This window comes from Stegostoma tigrinum, chromosome 25 (genome assembly GCF_030684315.1).
Source record: "Stegostoma tigrinum isolate sSteTig4 chromosome 25, sSteTig4.hap1, whole genome shotgun sequence".
In the NCBI taxonomy this organism is placed as follows: Eukaryota; Metazoa; Chordata; class Chondrichthyes; order Orectolobiformes; family Stegostomatidae; genus Stegostoma; species Stegostoma tigrinum.
This window is the reverse complement of record NC_081378.1, coordinates 24,977,209-25,001,622: the sequence shown is the minus strand read 5'-3', so window position 1 is coordinate 25,001,622 and position 24,414 is coordinate 24,977,209. Positions and strand designations below refer to the sequence as shown.

General features: G+C 39.4%; 1 protein-coding gene across 16 annotated transcripts in view; it reads left to right on the top strand.

Annotated features, from left to right (window-relative positions):
* Positions 1–24,414, top strand: part of LOC125463094 (membrane-associated guanylate kinase, WW and PDZ domain-containing protein 2) — a 545,354-nt gene that overhangs the window by 516,141 nt on the left and 4,799 nt on the right. For 11 of the 16 annotated variants that reach the window (XM_059654599.1, XM_059654586.1, XM_059654585.1 and 8 more), the window contains 2 exons: positions 3,306–3,449; positions 18,842–18,980. In XM_059654599.1, the coding sequence (XP_059510582.1) occupies positions 3,306–3,449; positions 18,842–18,980 (283 nt within the window). Of the gene's footprint in view, positions 1–3,305; positions 3,450–8,122; positions 8,264–18,841; positions 18,981–19,665; positions 19,777–24,414 lie in introns of those variants that run through there. The other 5 variants (XM_059654595.1, XM_059654594.1, XM_059654598.1 and 2 more) reach the window with 3 other exon arrangements.

Below are 24,414 nucleotides of genomic sequence, written 5' to 3'. Positions count from 1 at the left end.
TGAAGGATGGTTCCTGGCTGGCAGCAACTGACCTGGTGCATAGCTGCCCTTTAAATATGGTGCCAAAGTCAAGCATCTCATGTTGCCGCAGCAGTGGTGAGCACTTCACCATTGGTGAGCACATGATAGTGTGAGTAAGATGCCCGAGAGCTGTGGTGCAAACAAAAGGAGGTAAACAATTGATAACTGTGAGAGATATCTCGCTAGAGCTTGCTATAAGAAACCATCCATGAAGGTCTCAGAAGTTAGCAATAAGCCAGTTTTTAGAAAAGTTCAGTCCCTTTACGGTTTCAGTTGAACTTATCAATCTGTCACTTTGTTAGCAACGTGGTCATTTTCAGAAAACAAATGCCCAATATACTGCATTATTTAAAAAGAAGATAAAAATTTGGAAAATCGTTTTTATTCTTCAAACTCCACTATGTTGGAAAGCCCATAAAATGACATCACTATCTGGGCATGCAGATTTGTCTAAGTTTACAGTATAGCTTAGAAAACAAGTTGCAACATGACCTTTTTAGAGACAAGCTGATTAGCTAACTTGCAACCCTTTATCTTTGTAAATACTGAAAATAGATGCTCATTGCAGACCATGTGCGAGAGTAATAGCTTTGAAGTGGCAATTCTTTCTGCTAGCTCCGGTCACTGTTTCCTAACTCACTGACAGAGACCCACAATGACATCCCAGGCAAGTTTTAGTTATTTATTTATTTATTAGTTAGAACATAGAACAGTACAGCACAGAACAGGCCCTTCAGCCCACAATGTTGTGCCGACCATTGATCCTCATGTATGCACCCTCAAATTTCTGTGACCATATACATGTCCAGCAGTCTCTTAAATGACCCCAATGACCTTGCTTCCACAACTGCTGCTGGCAACGCATTCCATGCTCTCACATGTTGTATCTGCTTTCCTGAACTTCATATACAAGACATTTAACAGAGTGGCCTCTGTGAAGAAAATGAGTTTCAGGTATAAGTAGATCCACTTCATTTGTTCTTTTTGCCCCAGTTACTTGATTTTGATCTGCAATCCCTTTTTGGTGTCTTCCCATAGAAGATACCTTTCGGCTTATGTGGAAGGCTACAGTTTTTGTATCTAAGCATTCATAACGCTGCTGTAAAGTTGCTCATGAGAGTAGCTCAAGTGCCTGGCCTTCAGATTTTCTCTTCCTTCCAAATGGGGGTCCCTCATAGAATATTCCAGTAGTTCAAAAAATTGTTTGCTGAATCAATGATCAAAATGTTATATTTACTACAGTATTTTCTCTATAAACTGGGAGAATATTTTGAATAAAATTTATCTCCTCTCTATGTGTATCACAGTGTTAGTTTCATCTCCATGGATCAATTCATGGAAGTTGCTGTGTGAGGACTTAACTCGTGGCAGGCTGGCATGAGCCCTGCCAAGTGCTTGCTAATTGTTAAAGACTGCCAATAGGTTGCTGCTCATTTCTTTGTTGGAAATGAGTGGAAAGGTAATTGCACATAGGATGAAACAGTTAAAGGTTGTGCCAAAAAACAACAAAGATGATTTATTTGAAAGATAAAGAAAGCTAGTGATTACTGTTATATCTATATATATTTGCCTATTCTTTTTCATTCTCAGTGCACGAGAAATAATAATCATTCTTTTGTTTTCCATTTATTTAATTTTTAAAACTTTTAATTTTTTAATTGAGGAAAACCATTTTCCTGGAAATGAGATAACAGAATTAAGTAACCACATTTAAATAAATATCTTAAAGTACGATACCATTATGTGAAGGCAACTCGTCATCTACTTTTAAAGGGCAACTCGGGAAAAGCAATGAATGCTGGCCCTTCCTAAATCCCAAGAATAAGTTTTTGAAAAAGTGACACTGGAGTATTTGGTACCATCACTGCATAGCTAACTGTTCAGAAAAGTTGAGTATTAATAATTCTAGAAAATGATGATTAAATACTTTAAAGCTGATTATTATAAGTTTGTGAGACAAATTTAGAGACATTGAACAGAACTAGTTGATAAGATGATTCATCAGATGATCCATCAGATGATCAGAACATTGCATAAGTGAACAAATGCATGTAAAACAATATTTTAAAAATGGAAATAATGGCTGCAAAATTGGGTTTTTATGTAGTAGCATTGTATACAGTTATGGGGAAATACCATATTTGAAGTCTGAGTGAATAATACCTACTTTAAAGAGGTGATGATATCTGGTAATCTAAAATTATTGCTGATAGAATAGACTGAATGGTAAGCCTTTCCCACCATCTGTCCCAAAAGAAGCACTAAACATTGCTTCATCTTCTCCCTTCTTGATTTCCCTGAATCACTCACAAAGTATACTACTATACTGGTTCATTGTTTATATTCCTAGATCTTGTTGAAATTCAAATTTATTTATCACATAAAACAGGTGAGGAAATACTAGATGTCACCGGATTTTATTTCTGGTTCTATGATTTTGAGGCAAAAATAGTTGCAGCTAAGGTAAAATTAACCAGAAAGCTTTACATGTAAATATTAAATCTATTACTTTGGAAATTTTTGCTTTTATGGAAGGCTGCCAAAGTGATCAAGCAAATATTTTAACATTAATGAAGCATTTGGTTTGTCATATTTCCTTTAGAAATTCCACTGAACTTCTTACATTGTACTTCTTGCATGTTTAATCAATGGAAAATATTAAAAGTGAAGGATTGTTCAACATTCACACTTCGTAAAATCGAGTAGGAAGTATGTGCTAGAATATTTTAAATAGCATTTATGATTTGTTACAGACTCTTAATTGTATCTGCTGTGCACATGCTTTATAATTTATCACTCCTGACATGCAATCTACTATGTGCACTAAAAGTTGTAAATAAATCCACAGGGCACTTATATGCTTGATATTCTGCTTTAACACTTCAGCTGAATTATGACACGGGTGCTTCACCACGTAACCTTAATATCCTGGCAGTTTTTGAGGAAAGGAGGTATAATTTTTGTTTAGCATTATTGTATCCTTGCAAGGAATGGGAACTTACTGACCATGCAAATTTATTATCAGAAATTATAGACTTGATTAAGGGTGTGTACAGAATAAGATAACAAGCAATATTCTTACTAAGTTGATCTAATGTTAACCTAACCATTATCCTTGCACTGATGCATTTCTAAATGTCAGGAACTAAATCTCTTGATTTTAGAGCTTATTGATTCAGTACAGGCTGAATATTCGTAACTGTTTCATTAAATAAACTGTTCAAACAGCATAGTGAGCATCGGGATTTGAATATAATTTATTCTTACCTTATGTTTATATATAGGATTTTGATTACTTTACGGTTGATCTGGAGAAAGGTGCCAAAGGATTTGGATTTAGTATTCGTGGAGGGCGAGAGTACAAAATGGATCTCTATGTGCTGCGTTTAGCAGAAGATGGCCCAGCAGTCAGAAATGGGAGAATGAGAGTAAGTCAGCAATTTCTTTTTGATTCTGTCACTTTTTTTGTTGTGGCAATCAAACATCTTGGTTTCACTGCAGTGTCAATTTTACGCAAGAGGCATTCCAAAGATATAAAATCAATTAAGACTCTGTCATTGCTTCAAGGCATGATATTTCACTGTCACTGCTATCATGAAATCTGCTAAATGGACTGAATGGTGTAAATAAACAGCACAACAATTCTTATATTACTGTACAAACGCTGCTACTTTAAACACATCACCAGTGATGCAATAGTTTATGTGATTTCACGATACATGTTAGCAGTAGTTAGTAAGTAACCAGATTTTTCTCATCCCTTCTCCTTGAGGAATATCAGAACCTGTTATGTTGCTCCATTAAGACTGTGGATCAGTCCCAGGAACTTATAGCTATAGTCAGTATCACCCATAGTGGTGCATTTACTAAATGGATCATCAAGATTAAGGAGTATTTTATATTTAAGTACAGTGTCAATCATCATTTATAAACCTTAATGGAGATTGTATGCAGCAAACACTATTATACTTGTGGTGGAACTGCAAAGGACGTAACTTATAGACAGTAGTATTTTGAACATTTTCTCTTTTATAATTTAAATCAGTCCCCACACTGTATATCTGTGAAGTGGCTATGAGCTTGCAGCAGGAATTTTGCAAAATAACTATTCAAACAGAATTAAAACACTAAAAACATCTGAATACAAAATAGATGTATAGATCACAACATTCAGCTCAGTAGCCACTGCTATTGCCGATGCTGCAGAGCTTGAAATGTTTGAAAGTTTGATCAAAGTACTTCTCCCTAACAGTGGGGCAGCTGCACTAGAAGCAGATGATGTCTTTTCACCTCTCTTAGCTCACAGCACAGGCTGCAGTGAATTTAAAAACAACTTCAACTTTCAGTTGAGGTGCTTTTGACTTACTTCTATGACAGCAGACCAAATGGAACGTTAACAGAAGTTTCTGGGTTCACAATGGATTGGTATTGGACTCTGTCAACGGGCCTGTCAGGCATTTACCTGCTTTCCTTGGGATGGTTGTGGTTCTTCACGGATTGCAGAATGATTTGGAGATGATGCACAGAAGGCAGAGAAGAAAAGCTATGTGCAGATGCAGAAGAAGATAAATTGCTAAGCCCAGTTAGGTTTGGAATAGTCAGGTCTCAAGGTAAACTTGTATGATAAATACTGTTCCATGCCACTGAGATAGCTCATTGGAAATCAAGCCTCACGAACCCCAGCATCATCACAAAAGTTAATGGTTTTGACAAGTTCCAGAATTCCCCGATTTATCCATTCCTCTGAAGTAGTTTAACAGAAAACACAGACCAGGATTTGAGATAATGGGAACTGCAGATGCTGGAGAATTCCAAGATAATAAAATGTGAGGCTGGATGAACACAGCAGGCCAAGCAGCATCTCAGGAGCACAAAAGCTGACGTTTCGGGCCTAGACCCTTCATCAGCTGATGAAGGGTCTAGGCCCGAAACGTCAGCTTTTGTGCTCCTGAGATGCTGCTTGGCCTGCTGTGTTCATCCAGCCTCACATTTTATTATCACAGACCAGGATTTCATAGGTTTCTGTACTTAACTAGAACGTGGCTATTTATTACAAATAAATAGATTCTAACTTTAATTAAGCAATTATGAGCCAATGGTCTAAAGTACTGTTTGTTAAAATTCTAACCCCCTTATACACTCCCCTGGACACCCACATACAGACCTGTACAGACAGGGTGACTGGTTCCCACCGATAACAGTCTGTCACTTATCAATTATACATCACAGTTTACTGCAACTGGAAAGGGGAAATAAAGTGGTTATCTTCAGGCTTGAGATGCTTTTTACTACAAACAACATGTTGACAACAGGAAAGATTGAAAAGACAGTCACTTGATCCTGTCCAAGCTTTGCTGAGATGATTCTTATGCTGATCAGAACACTGTTTCTTGGTTTACCCTCTCCAGATACTTTGACCAGCACAGGGTGACTGGTTCCCACTGATTACAGTCTGTCACTTATCAATTATAAGTCACAGTTTACTGCAACTGGAAAGGGGAAGTAAAGTGGTTATCTTCAGACTTGAGATGCTTTTTACTACAAAGCAAAACAGTTCCTTCCCCTCTAGAGGTCCAATGGCTTCTTCCAAAATAATCACAAACTCAAGCTGTTCACCCACCTGGGAGCCAATTGCAAAGCTGTTGTCAAGAGCATAATTCTAATTGATAGCTGTTCATTTATCTACAGACCCATCAGCTACTTGGAGCCAGCCAAAGTTTCATTTGCATACATCCTTTGGCTGCAGCTTGATTGCAAACAAGGCATCCACCATTGTTTGAACAGCCTTATTTACAATGAGTGTCAGGTTATTTGCCTTTTAAAAGGTGCCCCAATCTTTCAAGAATCCTTCATTTATAAAATAATTTTGTTCTCATTTTAGTCATCAACTAAAAATACAGGAAAAAAACAGTATTTACAATATCCATCAAACATGGCAGAGAACGTTAGTGTTTGTCTCTTCTAGTATAAGTACATTTTATAAATGCAACAGGTCTTAATTACTACCAAATTAACTTTTACAAGATGGTATTTTCATTATTTCAGATTTTAATTATCTCTTCCTCAATTGCATCATTCCCACACTTCATTTTATGTACAAGTAGTCTCTCACTTCCTGGTTCAAGAAATACTCAGCTGTTTGTGTTGCTCACATAGGGCTAAATTCCTTGTTAACAGTGTTGCATTGTTATGAACTTCATTCATCACAAGTTGCAGTGAAAAATGCCATTGAAAGTCTGTGTAAAAGGGTGTAATGAATGATCAGTGCCCTTTGCTCCTCTGTGATCATTGAATTAGGCACTGTGTTGAAAATTCAGATCTTTAAATTACACCCTTGTTTATTTTACTAATCTTCAATGGCCTTGTTCAAAATGAGTCATTTCATACACTGCTTTAGAATGCAACATTTGTCTTATTTTTCTTAACTGATGCTAAATTACAAACTGTTGTTATTAAATAGTGTTCGAAATTAAGCTGCCAAATTATATGATCAGTTGAAAATGTAAAAACAAGTTTCTTGCAGTTTACTTTTCCAGGATTCTTCCTGGAAATCATTTAAAGAGAGGTCAAGACTAGTGACAGGTTTTAGCTGAGTTGAGAGCTGCTTGTTGTTGGTGTAGACCTTAAAAATAATCTCAGAAGAAATTCAGAGCTTTATTCTTAAAACTGTTCAAAAACCAAAAGTTTCAGCGATGTGACAGAGTTCCACTCAACATAACAAGGTGGTTTTGACGCCTCTCATCAGGAGGTAACTGTGGCGCTGCTACATAACCCTAGCCATAATGCATTTCAGACTTGTTCTTTGTTTAGAACTGGGTCTGTTGCTCCTTCATCTAGGTATGACTAAATTTTTTTTACAAGTAGGAGATGGGAAATTCCTGGGAGATGATGAGTTAACTTTTGTGCAGTTCTAGGAATTGTGGGAAGCAGCCAACTGGACAAGTCTGTGTTTGATAACAGCCATTTTAAATCGAGCAAGAGTCCATTTTAAAAGTTAAAGGAGAGTAAATGCTCAAAATATAAAAAAAACTAGGATCCCTCTTCATTTCTTAGTGGGCATGATACCAGAGAGTGCCCCGGTTGCAGAAGCTTTGTTCTAAATGTCTTTGGTCAAATCTCACTAAGCAAAATTTGCATTAGCTTTTGAAAATATTTTGGATTTTGTAAACATGGAATTATTGAATATAGACTATGCTGAGTCAGCACTATTTTCTCCTGTAGTATGAATTGGTGTGATCACTTGAATTTAGTATTCCTGCATTTGTCCAGATGGTGTGGTATGAGGAGCTTTGGCAATACCAATATTCAACAATACCTTTAGGCAAGGAAAAAGGGGGAAATGGCAAAGCAGAAGAAGCCATTATTCTACTGTCTGATTCATGCAGGCTCCCTTGCAGATATGAGCTAATACAGGTATAATTTGGCAAACATTTAAACTAAATTAGAAATTCCATCCAGGGGACGTAAGAATTGTTGATATGAAAAAATAAAATTCATTAACAGCAATTGACTTGAAACTGGGATTGTAAATAAAGATAGCATTTGTACAAGACCCGAGCATGTTTAATGATACACTGATTAATTTTATTCATTTGTCTACTTTGATCACACCAAGTTTTCATCTTCCAGCTTGTAATTTCTTATGTTAGGATGTCAATGTGTTCCCTCCTTCTGTTTCAAACAGTTTTTATTTTATAAATGGGAAGTGTTTTGAAAAAATTGAAATTTGTCTTGGAGACTGTTTGTTTTTATAACTTTACAAGCACCCCATTTAGAATAGTGCAATATGCTAGAAGGATGTGCAGGCTGATATGAATGATTCTTCCATGACCATTACCATCATATAGGGAGGTTGGCCAAGCATAGTATCAGGACTGTCTCAACTTATGATGACTGACGTCCATGCCCATACCTACAATGTTCAAAGATTTCTCTGATTGTCTCACTTAATCCATTCTCAATTCAAGGTGGGATTTAAACTCTGCCCATTCTAACTCAGAAACAGAAATTCCATTATAATTGTGTTCATAGATTCATTCCTACAAGAGATATACAAAGGCAACAGGTTTAATTCTGCTATTTACACCACTTTGATTTTCAGCTGCTTAATGCAAGATCAATTAGAAGAGGTTTGGGGTTGCCAGGCATACTAAATAATACCTCCAATTAGCAGAGACCCCATGGAATTGTACGTGTTAATCTGTCAAATTCAGTCAGCCACATGAAAATTTCAAAGAAAAAGGTAAAAGTATGTTGTTACATTCATTTATGTGTACTTAATAGCCCTCGTATAACATATCAACTCCCTGTCTGTCTTTTAATTATTTATTCAATCTGCAATGCAGGGGCCATTTTATGTAATTTCGATGGTTGAAAACAATGTAGGAAGTTCTTACAATTGATCAATATAAAGAATATTATTCTGTATGTTCAATATATTCTTTTGTACAAAATTGGATTTTAGATTATGGGCTATATTGTTTATAACTGTTATAACTGTTTATACTTGAAGTAGTTATAACACAACAATCTATCTAATTAAAAATTGTAATAGAGCCCTGCGTGCCCCACACGCAATTCTTTTTGGTCAGACCCTGACCTTATTCTCCAAGTCTGGATGAGGTACAAGATACAAATGTTTGATTACTTACAGAAAGCAACTTTTCCGTACAGCCAGTATGTATCATGCTGGAATCATATTATCCGTATATATAAATTAGCTTTAGTTCAGCATGTTTAATTCCAGACACTGTTCCTCAGCAAGTCAAAATGAATCATGCAGGTTGTTCCTGGTGATATCTGAAATATTCTGACAGTTATTACTGTTAGTTGCAAACTTGTCACTTAAATTATCCCGATAATGTATCTTTTAATACCTATTACAGTTTACAGGGTGAAAGTTGATGAAAACAGATTTCCACTATAAGCGCTGTTTTACTTGACAGAATACCCTACATATTATCGCTGCATAATCACAGGTGAGAAAGGTGACTTTGGCCATATTAGTTCTGTGGAGATAGATTAGTTAATAGCTTTCTCACATCTGAGACAGAAGATTGTGGATCCAAATTCCACTCGAGAGACCAAAACATAAAATGTAGGTTGTAACATCAGGCATGCTAATGGAATGCTGCACGATCAGAGGTGCTTTCTTTTTGGGTAAAATATTAAACTGAGGCCAGATCTGCTGCTTTAAGTGGATAGGACAGATACCATGGGACTATTTCAAAAAAGAGCTTAGGAGACCATCCTGGTGTTCTGAGCAACATTTATCCCTTTATGAACACCAACAAAACATATGAGCTTGTTGGTATTATATTACCGTTCTGGCCCATCATATTACTTTAATCACCAGAGTAAGTCTAACACATGTTAACCATACAGAGTCAGATCAACAATGAACCACTACATTTCATAATACAGTTTGTGCGTTCAAATAAGTAAAACTTCACAATTCCAGTTCTGAATACAGCTCTCAATTCTTATACTAATTCTGCCTTTAATTTCGGAGAGATGGATAGAGCAGGGACAGGAATGGTTGTTGCAGGTTCCGGGATTTAGATGTTTCAGTAAGGACAGAGAAGATGGTAAAAGGGGGGGGAGGTGTGGCATTGTTGGTTAAGGACAGTATTACAGTTGCAGAAAGGATGTTTGGGGACTCGTCAACTGAGGTAGTATGGGCTGAGGTTAGAAACAGGAAAGAAGAGGTCACCCTGTTGGGAGTTTTCTATAGGCCTCCGAATAGTTCCAGATATGTAGAAGAAAGGATAGCAAAGATGATTCTCGATAGGAGTGAGAGAGACAGGGTAGTTGTCATGGGGGACTTCAACTTTCCAAATATTGACTGGGAACATTATAGTTCGAGTACTATAGATGGGTCAGTTTTTGTCCAGTGTGTGCAGGAGGGCTTCCAGGCACAGTATGTAGACAGGCCAATAAGGGGCGAAGCCACATTAGATTTGGTACTGGGTATGAGCCCAGCTAGGTGTTAGATTTGGAAGTAGGTGAGCACTTCGATGATAGCGATCACAATTCTGTTATGTTTACTTTAGTGATGGAAAGGGATAGGTGTATACCACTGGGCAAGAGTTATAGCTGGGGGAAAGGCAATTACGATGAGATTAGGCAAGATTTAGGGTACATAGGATGGGGAAGGAAACTGCAGGGGATGGGCACATTAGAAATGTGGAGCTTATTCAAGGAAAAGCTCCTGAGTGTCCTAGATAAGTATGTACCTGTCAGGCAAGGAGGAAGCTGTAGAGCGTGGGAGCCATGGTTTACGAAGGAAGTGGAATCTCTGGTCAAGAGGAAGAAGAAGACTTATGTTAGGATGAGATGTGAAGGCTCAGGGCACTTGAGGGTTACAAGGTAGCCAGGAAAGACCTAAAGAGCGAGCTCAGAAGACCCAGGAGGAGACATGAGAAGTTGTTGGTGGATAGGATCAGGGTAAACCCTAAGGCTTTCTATAGGTATTTAAGGAATAAAAGAATGACGAGAGTAAGATTAGGGCCAATCAAGGATAGTAGTGGTAGATTGTGTGTGGCGTCAGAGGAGATAGGGGAAGCACTAAATGAATATTTTTTGACAGTATTCACTCTAAAAAACGACAATGTTGTCAAGGAGAATACTGAGATACAGGCTACTAGATTAGGTGGGATTGAGGTTCACAAGGAAGAGGTATTAGAAATCCTACAGAGTGTGAAAATAGATAAGTCCACTGGGCCGGATGGGATTTATCCTAGGATCCTCTGGGAAGCCAGGGAGGATATTGCCGAGCCTTTGGCATTGATCTTTAACTCGTCATTGTCTACAGGAATAGTGCCAGGTGACTGGAGGATAGCAAATGTGGTTCCCCTGTTCAAGAAGGGGAGTAGAGACAACCCTGGTAATTGTAGACCAGTGAGCCTTACTTCAGTTGTTGGTAAAGTGTTGGAAAAAGTTATAAGAGGTAGGATTTATAATCATCTAGAAAAGAATAAATTGATTAGGGATAGTCAGCACGGTTTTGTGAAGGGCAGATCATGCCTCACAAACCTTATTGAGTTCTATGAGAAGGTGACCAAACAGGTAGATGAGAGTAAACCGGTTGATGTGGTGTATATGGATTTCAGCAAGGCGTTCGATAAGGTTCCCCACAGTAGGCTATTGTACAAAATGTGGAGGAATGGGATTGTGGGAGATATAGCAGTTTGGATCGGAAATTGGCTTGCTGAAAGAAGACAGAGGGTGGTAGTTGATGGGAAATGTTCATCCTGGAGTCCAGTTACTAGTGGTGTACTGCAAGGGTCGGTGTTGGGTCCACTGCTGTTTGTCATTTTCATAAACAACCTGGATAAGGGCGTAGAAGGGTGGGTTAGTAAATTTGCAGACGACTCGAAGGTCGGTGGAGTTGTGGATAGTGACGAAGGATGCTGTAGGTTACAGAGAGACATAGATAAGCTGCAAAGCTGGACTGAGAGGTGGCAAGTGAAGTTTAATGTGGACAAGTGTGAGGTGATGCACTTTGGTAGGAGTAACCAGAATGCAAAGTACTGGGCTAATAGTAAGATTCTTGGTAGTGTAGATGAGCAGAGAGATCTCGGTGTCCATGTACACAGATCCTTGAAAGTTGCCACCCAGGTTGACAGGGCTGTTAAGAAGGCATACAGTGTTTTAGCTTTTATCAATAGAGGGATCGAGTTCCGGAACCATGAGATTATGCTGCAGCTGTACAAAACTCTGGTGCAGCTGCACTTGGAGTATTGCGTACAGTTCTGATCACCGCATTATAAGAAGGATGTGGAAGCTTTGGAAAGGGTGCAGAGGAGATTTATTATGTATGGAGGGAAGGTCTTACGAGGAAAGGCTGAGGGACTTGAGGCTGTTTTCGTTAGAGAGAAGAAGGTTGAGAGATGACTTAATTGAGACATATAAGATAATCAGAGGGTTAGATAGGGTGGATAGGGAGAGCCTTTTTCCTAGGATGGTGACGACGAGCACGAGGGGGCATAGCTTTAAATTGAGGGGTGAAAGATATAGGACAGATGTCAGAGGTAGTTTCTTTACTCAGAGAGTAGTAAGGGAATGGAACGCTTTGCCTGCAACGGTAGTAGATTCGCCAACTTTAGGTACATTTAAGTCGTCATTGGATAAGCATATGGACGTACATGGAATAGTGTAGGTTAGATGGGCTTCAGATTGGTATGACAGGTCGGCACAACATCAAGGCTGAAGGGCCTGTACTGTGCTGTAATGTTGTATGTTCTACATTCACTGCTAAATTATAGTACTACATGGAGCTGGCAAAATGCAGAGTTCTTCTTATTTTTTTCCTAATACTCTTAAGTCAGTAATAATGTAATCTTAAACACTCAGGCAAAGTTGTAAACACAAATTCACAAACACAAATGACCAACTGTCCTGATGATAAGCTCACTTTAGTCCATATATGATCGGCAGGAAGTTGTTTAACTCATCATCTGGTGATCCCACATGCAGACTTGGGCATCGAAGTATGTGAGCCCTCATTCCCACAAGTATCACATTACTGTGGGCCCTTGCGTGTTTCCTCCAGGACAAACCATAAGACACAGGCACATTCAGCCCATCAACTCTGATCTGCCATTCAGTCATGGCTGATAAATTTCTCAACCCCATTCTCCTGCTTTCTCTTCTTTAACCCTTGATCCCTTGACAGTCATAGAACATAGAACAATATAGCGCAGAGTAGGCCCTTTGGCCCTCACCTCACATTTAACCATATTAAATTCCATTTGCCACCTTTCAGCCCAATTCTGCAGTTTATCCAAGTCTCCCTGCAACCTGCAACATTCTTCCACACTGTCCACCACTCCACTGACTTTAGTGTCATCTGCAAACTTACTAACCCATCCATCAATGCCTGCGTCCAAGTCATTTATAAAAATGGCGAACAGCAGTGGTCCCAAAACAGATCCTTGAGGCTCACCACTAGTGACCGGACTCCAGGCTGAATATTTTCCATCAGCCACCACTCGTTGCCTTCTTACAGAAAGCCAGTTTCTAATCCAAACTGCTAAATCTCCCTCAATCCCGTACCTCTGTATTTTCTCCAATAGCCTACCATGTGGAACCTTATCAAAGGCTTTACTGAAGTCCATGTACACCACGTCAACTGCCCTACCCTCATCCGCATGCTTGGACACCTTCTCAAAAAACTCAATGAGGTTTGTGAGACACGACCTGCCCTTGACGAATCCATGCTGACTATCTCCAATCAAGTTGTTGCTTGCTAGATGATTAGAAATCCTATCTCTTATAATCCTTTCCAAGATCTTTCCTACAACAGACGTAAGGCTCACAGGTCAATAATTACCTGGGTCATCCATACTGCCCTTCTTGAACAAGGCCACAACATTTGCAATCCTCCAGTCCTCTGGTACTAAACCTGTAGACAACAAGGCCTCAAAGATCAACGCCAAAGGCTCTGCCACCTCCTGCCTATCTCCCCAGACAATCCTTGGAAAAATTCCATCTGGCCCACGGGATTTATCTACCTTCACACCTTCTAGAATTGATAACACCTCCTCCTTACTAACCTTAATCTTTTCAATTCTAGTAGCCCGTAACTCAGTCATCTCCTCTACAATATTCTCCTGTTCCTCAGTGAAAACAGATGAGAAATAATCATTTAGCACCTCTCCAATCTCCACACACAACTTCCCACTTCTGTCTTTGACTGACCCTATTCCTACCCTAGTCATCCTCTTATTCCTCACATCCCTATAGAAAGCTTTAGGGTTCTCCTTTATTCTACCTGCCAGTGTCTGCTCATGTCCCCTCCTTGCTCTTCCTACCTCTCCTTCCTAGCTAATCTGTAACACTCCATCACCTCGTCTGAACCATCTCGTCTCATCGTCACATAAGCCTCCCTCTTCTGCTTAACAAGAGATACAATTTCTTTCTGAAACCACGGTTCCCTTACCTTATCGCTTCCTGCCTGCCTGACAGGGACATACCTATCAAGGACACACAATATCTGTTCCTTAAACCAGCTCCACATTTCTGTTGTCCCCATCCCCTGCATTTTGCTAACCCATTCTATGCCTCCTAAGTCTTGCCTAATCGCATTATAATTGTCCTTCCCCCACCTGTAGGTCTTGCCCTGGGACATGTTCCTATCCCTTTCCATTGCTACAGTAAACATGACCAAATTATGGTCACTTTCTCCAAAGTGCTCACCTTCCACCAAATCAAAAACCTGGCCTGGTTCATTACCAAGTACCAGATCCAGTGTGGCCTCCACTCTTGATGGCCCTTCAACATACTGAGTCAGGAAACCCTCCTAAACACATTGGACAAAAACTGATCCTTCCGACGTACTAGAATTATAGCAATTCTACTCAATATTAGGAAAGTTAAAGTCTCCCATAAAGTCTCCCTATTCCTTTCATTCCTGCCCAGAATAGTTTTGCCGATCCTCTCCTCCACATCCCTGGAACTTTGCGGGGGCCTATAAAAAACTCCCAGCAGTGTTACCTCTCCCCTCCTGTTTCTGACCTCAGCCCATACCACCTCAGTGGACGAGTCCTCATCAAAAGTTCTTTCAGCCACCATTATACTGTCCTTGACTAACAAAGCCACACCTCCCCCTCTTTTACCACCTTCCCTGACCTTAATGAAAGATCTAAACCCTGGAACCTGCAACATCCATTCCTGACCCTGCTCTATCCATGTCTCCGAAATGGCCACCACATCAAAGTCCCAAGTACCTATCCAAGCTACAAGCTCACCTGCCTTATTCCGGATACTCTTGGCATTAAAGTAGACACACTTCAACCCAGCTTGCTGTCTGCCAGCACACTCCTGTGACAGTGAGGTCCTGTCCATGTCCTCCCTATGCTCATCCTCCTGTGTACTAGGACTACACCTCAGTTTCCCGTCCCCCTTCTGAGCTAGTTTAAATCTACCCGAATAGCACTAGCGAATTTCCCACCCAGGATATTAGTGCCCCTCTGGTTCAAGTGGAGACCGTCCTGTTTGTAGAGGTCCCACCTTCCCCAGAATGAGCCCCAATTGTCCATATACCTGAAGCCCACCCTCCTGCACCATCCCTGCAGCCACGTGTTCAGCTGAAATCTCTCCCTGTTCTTTGCCTCGCTATCACGTGGCACAGGTAACAAACCAGAGATAACCACTCTGTTTGTTCTAGCTCTCAGCTTCCACCCTAGCTCCCTGAAAACCTGCCTGACATCCCTATCCCTCTTTCTACCTATGTCGTTGGTGTCTATGTGGACCACGACTTGGGGCTGATCTCCCTCTCCCTTCAGGACCTCAAAGACACGATTCGAGACATCACGGACCCTGGCACCTGGGAGGCAATACACCAACCGTGAGTCTCTTTCATTCCCGGCAAACCTTCTATCAGTCCCTCTAACTCTAGAGTCCCCAATGACTATCACTCTTCCTATCCGCCCTTCCCTTCTGTGCAAGAGGAACAGAATCTGTGCCAGAGACCTGCACCCTACTGCATGCCCCGGTAAGTCGTCCCCCCCAACAGTATCCAAAACAGTATACTTGTTTTTCAGGGGAACGACCACAGGGGATCCCTGCACTGACTGCTTTTTCCCCCTTCTAACAGTTACCCAGCTTTCTTCACTCTTAGGAGTAACAACTTCCCTGTAACTCTTGTCTATAACTGACTCTGCCTCCCGAATGATCCGAAGTTCATCCACCTCCCGCTCCAGTTCCCTAACGCGGTCTTAGAGGAGCAAGAGTTGGGTGCACTTCCTGCAGACATATTTGGATGGGACACTAATGGTGTCCCTCACCTCATACATCATGCAGGAGGAACATTCCTCTACCTGCACTGCCATCCCTGCTAATCCCCTAAACAGAAAGTTAAAAAAAGAGAAGCTTACCTTGATTTGTCCCTGGTGTATAAGGTTAGAGGAGATGGATGGCTGGGAGGCCCTACAAGGATAAGGTCTCAGGTTTAGACCCGAGAACCTATGAACCTACCTGTCTCCATCTTAAATATATTCAATGACCTGGCCTCTACAGCCTTCTATGGCAGTGAATTCAATAGATTCACCATTCTCTGGCTAAAGAGGTTTCTCCTTATCTCTGTTTTAAAAGGTCTTCCCCTTACTCTAAGGCTGTGCTCTTGGGTCCTAGTCTGTCCTACCAATGGAAACATCTTGCCAACATCCACTCTGTCCAGGCCATTCAGTATTCTGTAATTTTCAATTAGATCCAAACCCCCCTCTCGCACCCCAGTCATCCTTCTAAAATCCATTGAATATAGATCCAGAGTCCTCAAACATTCCTGGTATGTTAAGCTTTCATTCCTGGCACCAATCTCGTGAACCTCCTCTGAACCCGCTCAAGGGCCAGTACTTCTTTCTGAGATGTGGGGCCCAAAACTACACACAGTACTCCAAATTTGGCCTGACCAAGGCCTTGTAGAGCCTCAGAAGTTCATTCCTGCTTTTATATTCAAGTCCTCTCAAAATAAATACCAAAGTTGCATTTGCCTTCCTAACTACTGACTCAACCTGCAAGTTTACCTTGAGGGAATCCTGGACTAGAACTCCCAAGTCTGGTTGCATTTCAGCCTTCTAAATTTTCTCCCCATTTAGAAAATAGCCCATGCCTTTATTTTTCTTATCAAAGTGCATGACCTCTCACATTCTCATGTTGTACTCCATCTGCCACTTCTTTGCCCACTCTCCTAACCTGTCCAAATCCTTCTGCAGCCTCCCTGCATCCTCAATACTACCTGTCCCTCTACCTATCTTTGTATCATCTGCAAAGTGATCACACTTCAAAAATATTTTGTCTATAAAGCACATGTTAATGAACTGAAATTTCAAAACATACTTTTGATGTAGTGGGCAGTCAAATTAATCAGCCAGCAAAGCCTACCAGTGCTTCATTATATTCTCTGAGGGAAAAGTGTGAAGATATGGAAACAACAATAACTTCATGTTAAGCACAATCCTTGAGGTGCTTGAAATTTGAAATAAAAACTGGAAATGTTCAGAAAGTCTGGCAGCATCTAAGAGGAAAGAAATAGCTAATGATCAAATTCTACCAGTCCCTAAATGATGTGGGCAAGGCCAAGTGATTTGGTTTAAAAAAAAGGTGAGCTGAGAAAAATGTGAATCTTGACACAGGAGAACAAAGTCTGATTTTCCACCCAGGGTTTTAATGATGAGCAGTGAGAGGCCATTTGCATGTGTTGACTTTTCATTTCCACCTAAACTCACCTCATTTGTATGTAGTTTGCTATTTTACCAGGCAGGGGAGAGAAACTAGATGGCGATAGGTTCTGACATGGAAGTCCATTCAAGCACCTGGCAGCTCAAGCTCAATCCTGTCTTGGCCAGAATTCCTCAATATCTTGGGGCACTCTCCATAGGCAGCGACCATCTTGATAGGTATTCTTTAGATTAGATTTCCTACAGCGTGGAAACAGGTCCACACTGTCCCTTGGAGCATCCCACCCAGACCCATCCCCCTTATATATCCCCCCACACACCCCTGAGCACTACGGCAATTTAGCATGGCCAATCCACCCAACTAGCCTGCACATCTTTGGACTGTGGGAGGAGATCAGAGCACCCAGAGAAAACCCACGCAGACATGGGGAGAATGTGCAAACTCCACACAGACAGTTGCCTGAGGCTGGAATCAAACCTGGGTCCATGGCACTGTGAGACTGCTCACTGAGCCACCGTGCCACCCACTTAGTTCTTCATTGTTAAGGTTACAAGACATCTGGTTTTGTCTGGACATTTCCAGTTTTTCACGAAACATTCCAGTAACCTGACGTATTTCTCTAGATTGTTCAAATATCTGTGTTTTCAACTCCATTAACCCCATCTCCTTTAACCTGACCTTCATGGTCCGTTTCATTTCCAGTGGTCGTTTATCTTGAAAAGGTCAGGCTGATATCCAGAAATTGACCAATCAATGAGCCTGCGCCAAAAGCCTTCGATAGGCAGTTCATCTGAGGGGCTCAGTCCAATCAGAGGAAATGTTAGGCCCATGGAAAGTCAAAAAAGGGCCATGATCAAAGAAGAGTAGAAAAGCGAAAGATGGCCCTTTCATTTATATCATATATGGCCCTGTCTGAGTTTGAATTAATCTATCACTGGATGTTTTGGGCTACCCCAGAAAACTACATCAATGGTGCGTGAGCGAGTGAAAACTGACCAAGGAGCTGGAGCTATGTCAATTAGAAACAATGCACAGAGATTTGAGCTGTGATAAAGGTGCTCTGTGGTTACTCGGAATTTTATTTGATCCCCAATTTGGTGAGCTATTCAGTAGGATGTTCTGTGCTGTGTATTTCCTCTGCATGTATGCATCTGCTGATGTAAACTGCTGCGATGATCAACAGGGACATTGCTGGCTCTTAGTAAGAGGTAAAGACTTGACAGGTGGAATTTCTGCAGAGGCTACCTATTGAAACCTGTCTTTTCAGGCAAGAGTCTTGGCTTTTCATTAAGTTGAAATTTTTTGCCTAAAGCTGTTGGATCTTTAGTTAGTTTCAAATAATATTTGAAAGACTCCCTATTTTATTTATCAAGCACATTGCATATTGTTTCTTTTAGATGTCTTCAGTAATTGAGTATCTTAATAGTTACCAACTCTGGCTGGCAATATTGCAGCAGACGTCATTACATAACATCCTAACTTCAACTGTCCCCTTCCCCTGACTGCTCTCATTTGTCACCACCATATCAATCATCATAAGCTCCACCTTTCAAGGGCTTTTCCATACATCCCAGTTTTGTTTTTGAAAATCACCTTATCCATTGTATTTTCACCTGATTTTTATTTTTATTCTTAATAGGTTGGGGATCATATCATTGAAATTAATGGAGAGAACACCAGAGAAATGACTCATGCCAGAGCAATAGATCTGATCAAATCTGGAGGGAAAAGAGTCCGTCTGCTCCTTAAACGTGGGACAGGTCAAGTGCCCGAATATGGTGGGTTTCATATTCTAGATCAGTTCATTTTCTATGCAGCAAATAAAGAATAAAGCCAAATTACAACAACCTTTTCAGGTTCTAGACCAATGTGTTAAAATTGGCAACTAGCTACTAATTTATGACAAATCTTTAACTTTAAGAGGCTGCTGACTAACACTTAAACAATGTTGTGTAACTGATTGAATTTTGGCACAGCAACTTGATTGCAAGCTCCATCAATTTCTGTTCACTTAGCACAATTGACCACAAATGTATTGCCCTCTTTTTTTTTGTTCAACAGAAGGTTTGTTAATCAAACTAGCTTTTCTCCCTTTCTCTAGTAAGACTTGGATCATCAAGCTTCAAAACATTGGTACAGGAAACAGTCAAAATAAAAGTTATTTGAAATGTCATTATAATATTAAATGTTAAATTCTATTGATAGCTGGTTGCCAATTGATGTTAGCATTTCAGTTACAAGCATACATAGCTTTAAAAAAGTTACAGCTAGTTACTAGGACTCAATGTACTTTTTAATGTCTTTCTAATCACTTAACTTCTTGCATGATGTTTCTTTTAACTTAATTTTGGCCTGTTTTAAGTTTTTGAATTTACTATGCTAAACAGCTAACTAAATAACATTGTGCTAACCATTGTGTTAATATCTGCCACTGGTTCTGTTAATTCTAATGATTGGTCCTAGGCTGTTCCTCCCCTTCCTTTAGGAATGGTACCTTCCAGTCTCTCCATGTGCATGAAAAGTGACAAGCATGGGTCCCCATATTTCTTCCTATTGGGCCACCCTAAAGACACGGTTTGTAATTCTGCATGCGTATTCTTGAAATTTCAGATAGAATAATTTCACTTAATTATAAATTAATGCATTCTATAGATAAGCTGCATATGGTCTTTGTCTGTGAAACAGTATACTAACATGAGTACTTGACATCAAGCATTAACAGCGACTGTAATTTAAAGGTCTATAACTAGAATTAAATAGTATCTGCTAATTTGCTTACTGTATTTAATAAACTTAATGGCTTAAATTTCTTAGAGTTGTTAACTGTTCAAAGCATTATCAAATGTCTGTCTTTCCGTGATGTACAAAAAAAATCTCCACTTTGAATTCCTCGACAATAATTTGAAATTAAAATTTTATTCTGTGTATTGATGCTGCAAAGTATGCTTTGAAACAAGGTTCAAAACTACAGTAAAAATAAGTCACATTCCATTAATATCAACCTGACAATGTCTTTCCATTTTTCAGTGTTACCAGGTTTTTAAAATAAACTTATATTCCAAAAATCAAACAGCTGCTAACGCTAGCTACCTAGACTGACTGGTCATTCTGCAAGATTTTGGAGATGGCCATTGAATACCTGACAAAAAACTTTGGAAGCATGTTTGCTTTTCAGCAATATTAAATTCTGTGTTACCAACTGTAAATTAATGTTCTTGCTGCATCCATATCTCTGTTTATGAAAGAAGAATTCTATATGATTTGCCAACTATTCTCTAAAAATAATTTGCCACATCATAGATCTATGCATATTGACCTCAAGACTCTCTGTCCCTGCACACACTTAAGAACTGTGTGATTAAGTCTGTATATCCAGTTCTTTTTTCTGCAAAATGTATTACCTCACACTCAACCATCGTAATTCCATTTGCCACTTGCTTACCTGTTTTACTAGCCTACCTATGTCCTGTAGCAGTCGATTGGTTTTACCTTCACCATTTGTAAGCGTGGAAGGGTTTTGAGAATTCATTCTGAATTGCAATATCCAAGTCATTTATATAAGCGAAAAAAAAGGCCACTGGCATGCACCATACCTACTGTCTTCCAGTCTGAAAAAATCAATTTTTTATCATGAATTGCGATTTTCTGTTCTGAGGCAATTTTTAAATCCAAGTTGGTGCTGACACTTCGTTTTCATAAGCCTCAGTTTTATTCACCAGCATTTTAATGGCACTTTGTCAAGTGCTTTCTTAAAATCCATATTGACAGTATCTATTGCGATCCCTTCATCCACACTTCTTTCTATAAATACATAAGTAGCAAAAACAAAGAAAGGTATGGGTTGAATAGGAACCAAAAAAAAACATCATCCTTTGGAGGCATAGGGCATGGCTCAGTTCATAAGTATTTTAATCTAACTTTTTTAAAATAACAGGTGCTGGCAACGTCAAGGTAACTGGGATGGTAGAGAAATTCAATTGGACTAAAACAGAAAGAGGAGTTATTTGAACATTCACAGTCCCCAAAAGTAGAAAGGTTACCTTGTCTAGGTGGAATGTATTTAGGTTGCTGAGGAAAGTGAGAGTAGAAATTACAAGACTATGGCCACAATTGTCAATTGCTCCTTCGATATGGTACTGGTGCGAGAGGACAGTATTCCAGCCCTTTTACAAAAATGGGAAACGAACAAACTCCGAGATTAATGGCCCGTTTGTTTGACGGCAGTGATGGAGTAACTATTAGGTATAATAACCAAAGTCCAAATGTTCAATTAGAAAATATAGATTAGTAATTGAAATCCTGCATAGATTTGTTTGATTGACGAAAGTCATGTTTGACTAATTTGGTTTATTTCTTTGATAAATTATTAGGGAGTGTTAATGAGGCTTGTACAATTGTGGATGTGAACTGAAAAAAAAATTTAAAATGCCATTTCCATAAACATGTTAACAAACAAGATCAAAGGGACCGTGACAAAATCAGAATTTACTGGAGAAACTCAGTAAGCCTGTCTGCATCTGTAGAGAGAAAGCAGAGTTAACTTTCAAGTAGTCTCCCTTCTTCAGGGGATTTGAATTTGGCCTTGCAACATAAAGCAGTAAATAGTTGTGAATGCTTGTTTTTAAAACTGGAGGGAGGTATTAAGTGATGTTTCCTCAAGGGTGGATATGTGCTACATACAAACATATGAATTAGGAGCAGAATTAGGACATTCAGCCCCTTGAGCCTGCTTTGCCATTCTATAAGCTGATCTGTTAGTGTTTTGAACTTCACTTCCCATCTATCCTTAATAACCTTTGATTCCCTTGCCTAACAAAAATCTAATCAATTCCTCCTTAACAATATTTGATGACCTGGCTTCCATTGCCTTCTAAAACATTGAATTCTAAAGTCACATGACCCACAGCCAGTGCCCTCTAGTTCTTGATTAACCTACAAGAGGAAGTATAATTTCCATGGTACCTTTATCATAACCATTTAGGATCTTACATACTTGAATCAAGTCATTCCTCACTCTGCTAAACTTCAGTCCAAATAAATCCACTCTCTCCAACCTTTCCTCAAAACATTAATTCCAGGTATCAATGTCCTAAATAACTTGTGGATATCTGTGGAAAATCTTGCTGCCTGTTCTAACATTTCTAGCTATTTCTTCACCTGATTAAGCTTCTAGTCATTCTCTGCCATTTTTTTATGTTCTGACCAATCATCTGATCTGCCACTCATCCTTGCACAATGATATGTATTTTTCCTTAAATTTGATGTCTTTCCTTGCATTCTTAATTAAACCAGGGATGGTGGTCTGGTCTCTTGGATGTTTTACTTATTTATATTTATTCTCAGTAATATAAAATGTCCCTGTGTGCCAGTGCTTCTCTATTCCTGTATTTCCCAGCTCAATATCCTAGTTCATTTCACCCTTCATGACTCATCATATTTTGTTTATGTTTAAGTGCTAGTCTTGGACTCACTCTTTTCTCTTTCAAACTGGGTATAAAATTCTGTCACATTGTAGTCACTGCTGCTTAGGAATTCTTTATTTTGCAGTCATTAATCCTGACTCATAATGCAATGCCAAGTCTAATAAAACTTACTAGATGGTGTTAACCTCTTTAAAGCATCCATTCCCATCTTGCTGTCAATGAGTCACTGTCCTTTGTGTTCTTTCTGCCCAACATCTGTTCTTTAGATTCTGAGTTTTCTTGTTGGAAATCAGCCTCCACTTATCTTTATACTTGTGTTCTTTCCTTTGAGTGTTAGCGGTTCCAGTTCAGGAACACCACAGATTTGCAACTTAATATCTCTTGGATCTCCTGAACATTCTCATAACCCAGTTCTTTCTGGCACATTAACCAACATCTCCTTTCAGGTGCTGTATATGATAGATTCAAGGACAGACCAGGCACCACTACTGGTCACTGAGTATCATCAAATTAAATTTGAGGTGCTTACTGTGTAGGTCTTTCTTTGCAGAATCATTGAGTCCATTGACACTGAAATCCTGACATCATTGCAAATACTACTACTGTTGTTGATTCATGCTGATGAAAATACTAGACTGGGTTAGGCAATAGTAGTCCAGCCGTCATCAGCTCCTGTGTTGCATAATTTAGATATCCTTGTGGCCCCATCAAGCAGGTGCCAATGTCTATAATCAGGGTGCTGTTGTGGGCTTATCTGTCTGGCAAAATAAGGCATTTCTTATGACTAGACAATGTTCTAAGCCCTTCATTGGGAGGAGGACTTAATTGACATTTAACAAGCCTACCATTATGACTGACAGGAGGAATGTATTGATAATCAAGCCTTACTACTCCACTAGTTGCACCATTAGCGTAAGAAAAATAGAAATTGAGTGAACGTATCAAGTCCAATATGACTTTGCAACTGAAGGAGGGCCATATCGGACTTGGAATGTTAACTTTGTCTTTTTTCTTCTCAGATGCTGCCAGAACTGCTGAGTTTCTCCAGCACTTTGTTTTTATTTCCCATGTCATCTGTTTTTGAAAGATATGTTTCCTTGCTTTTCCAAAGTCACTCCACCCAAAAGACTGCAAGTGGCTTAAGCGAACATTAACCTTCAGTAATTAGCAGGTGCCCTACAGCTCACATACTGCGGAGTGCACTTCCAAGAAATCAAATAATCTTGTTCAATCAATAAAATTTCCAAATAATTTCATCTTTTCTAGTTTCCTTAAGTACAGAATATGTATTCCTAACACCATAATTTCCTTGTCATGACTTTTCAGAAGTCTGTCCCTTCCAACTGTAGCATTGAAATCAGTAAAGAAGAATCAACTTGTCTCTCTTTTAGACATGGGATAATAATTAATCAACTAAATATAAATTGAGCAAAATTAAATTTTGCAGTGTTCTTTATGGAATGGCTTATTTAGGAAACAAAATTTTGTCTGGGAGGCCTGACTGAAAGTTGGAGTATGTTCCTGAAAATTGCAACTTTATGTGAAGCACAGTTTCCCATAGGAATTAATATTAAAGTCAAAGTTGGGTACCTGAGGGCAATTTTTTGCCTAGAAAAAGCATGTAAAAGTTGAAATAATGTACTGTACATGGGCAAAACTGTCCTTTCCTAGCTGAAGAACACGCAAAACAGAACGAATCACTTTTAATATGGCAAATACACTTTAAATTCAAATTTGGCAACACTCATCATTTTCTCTTTAGCAGCCCTTCTGGGATTACTTGCTTTTA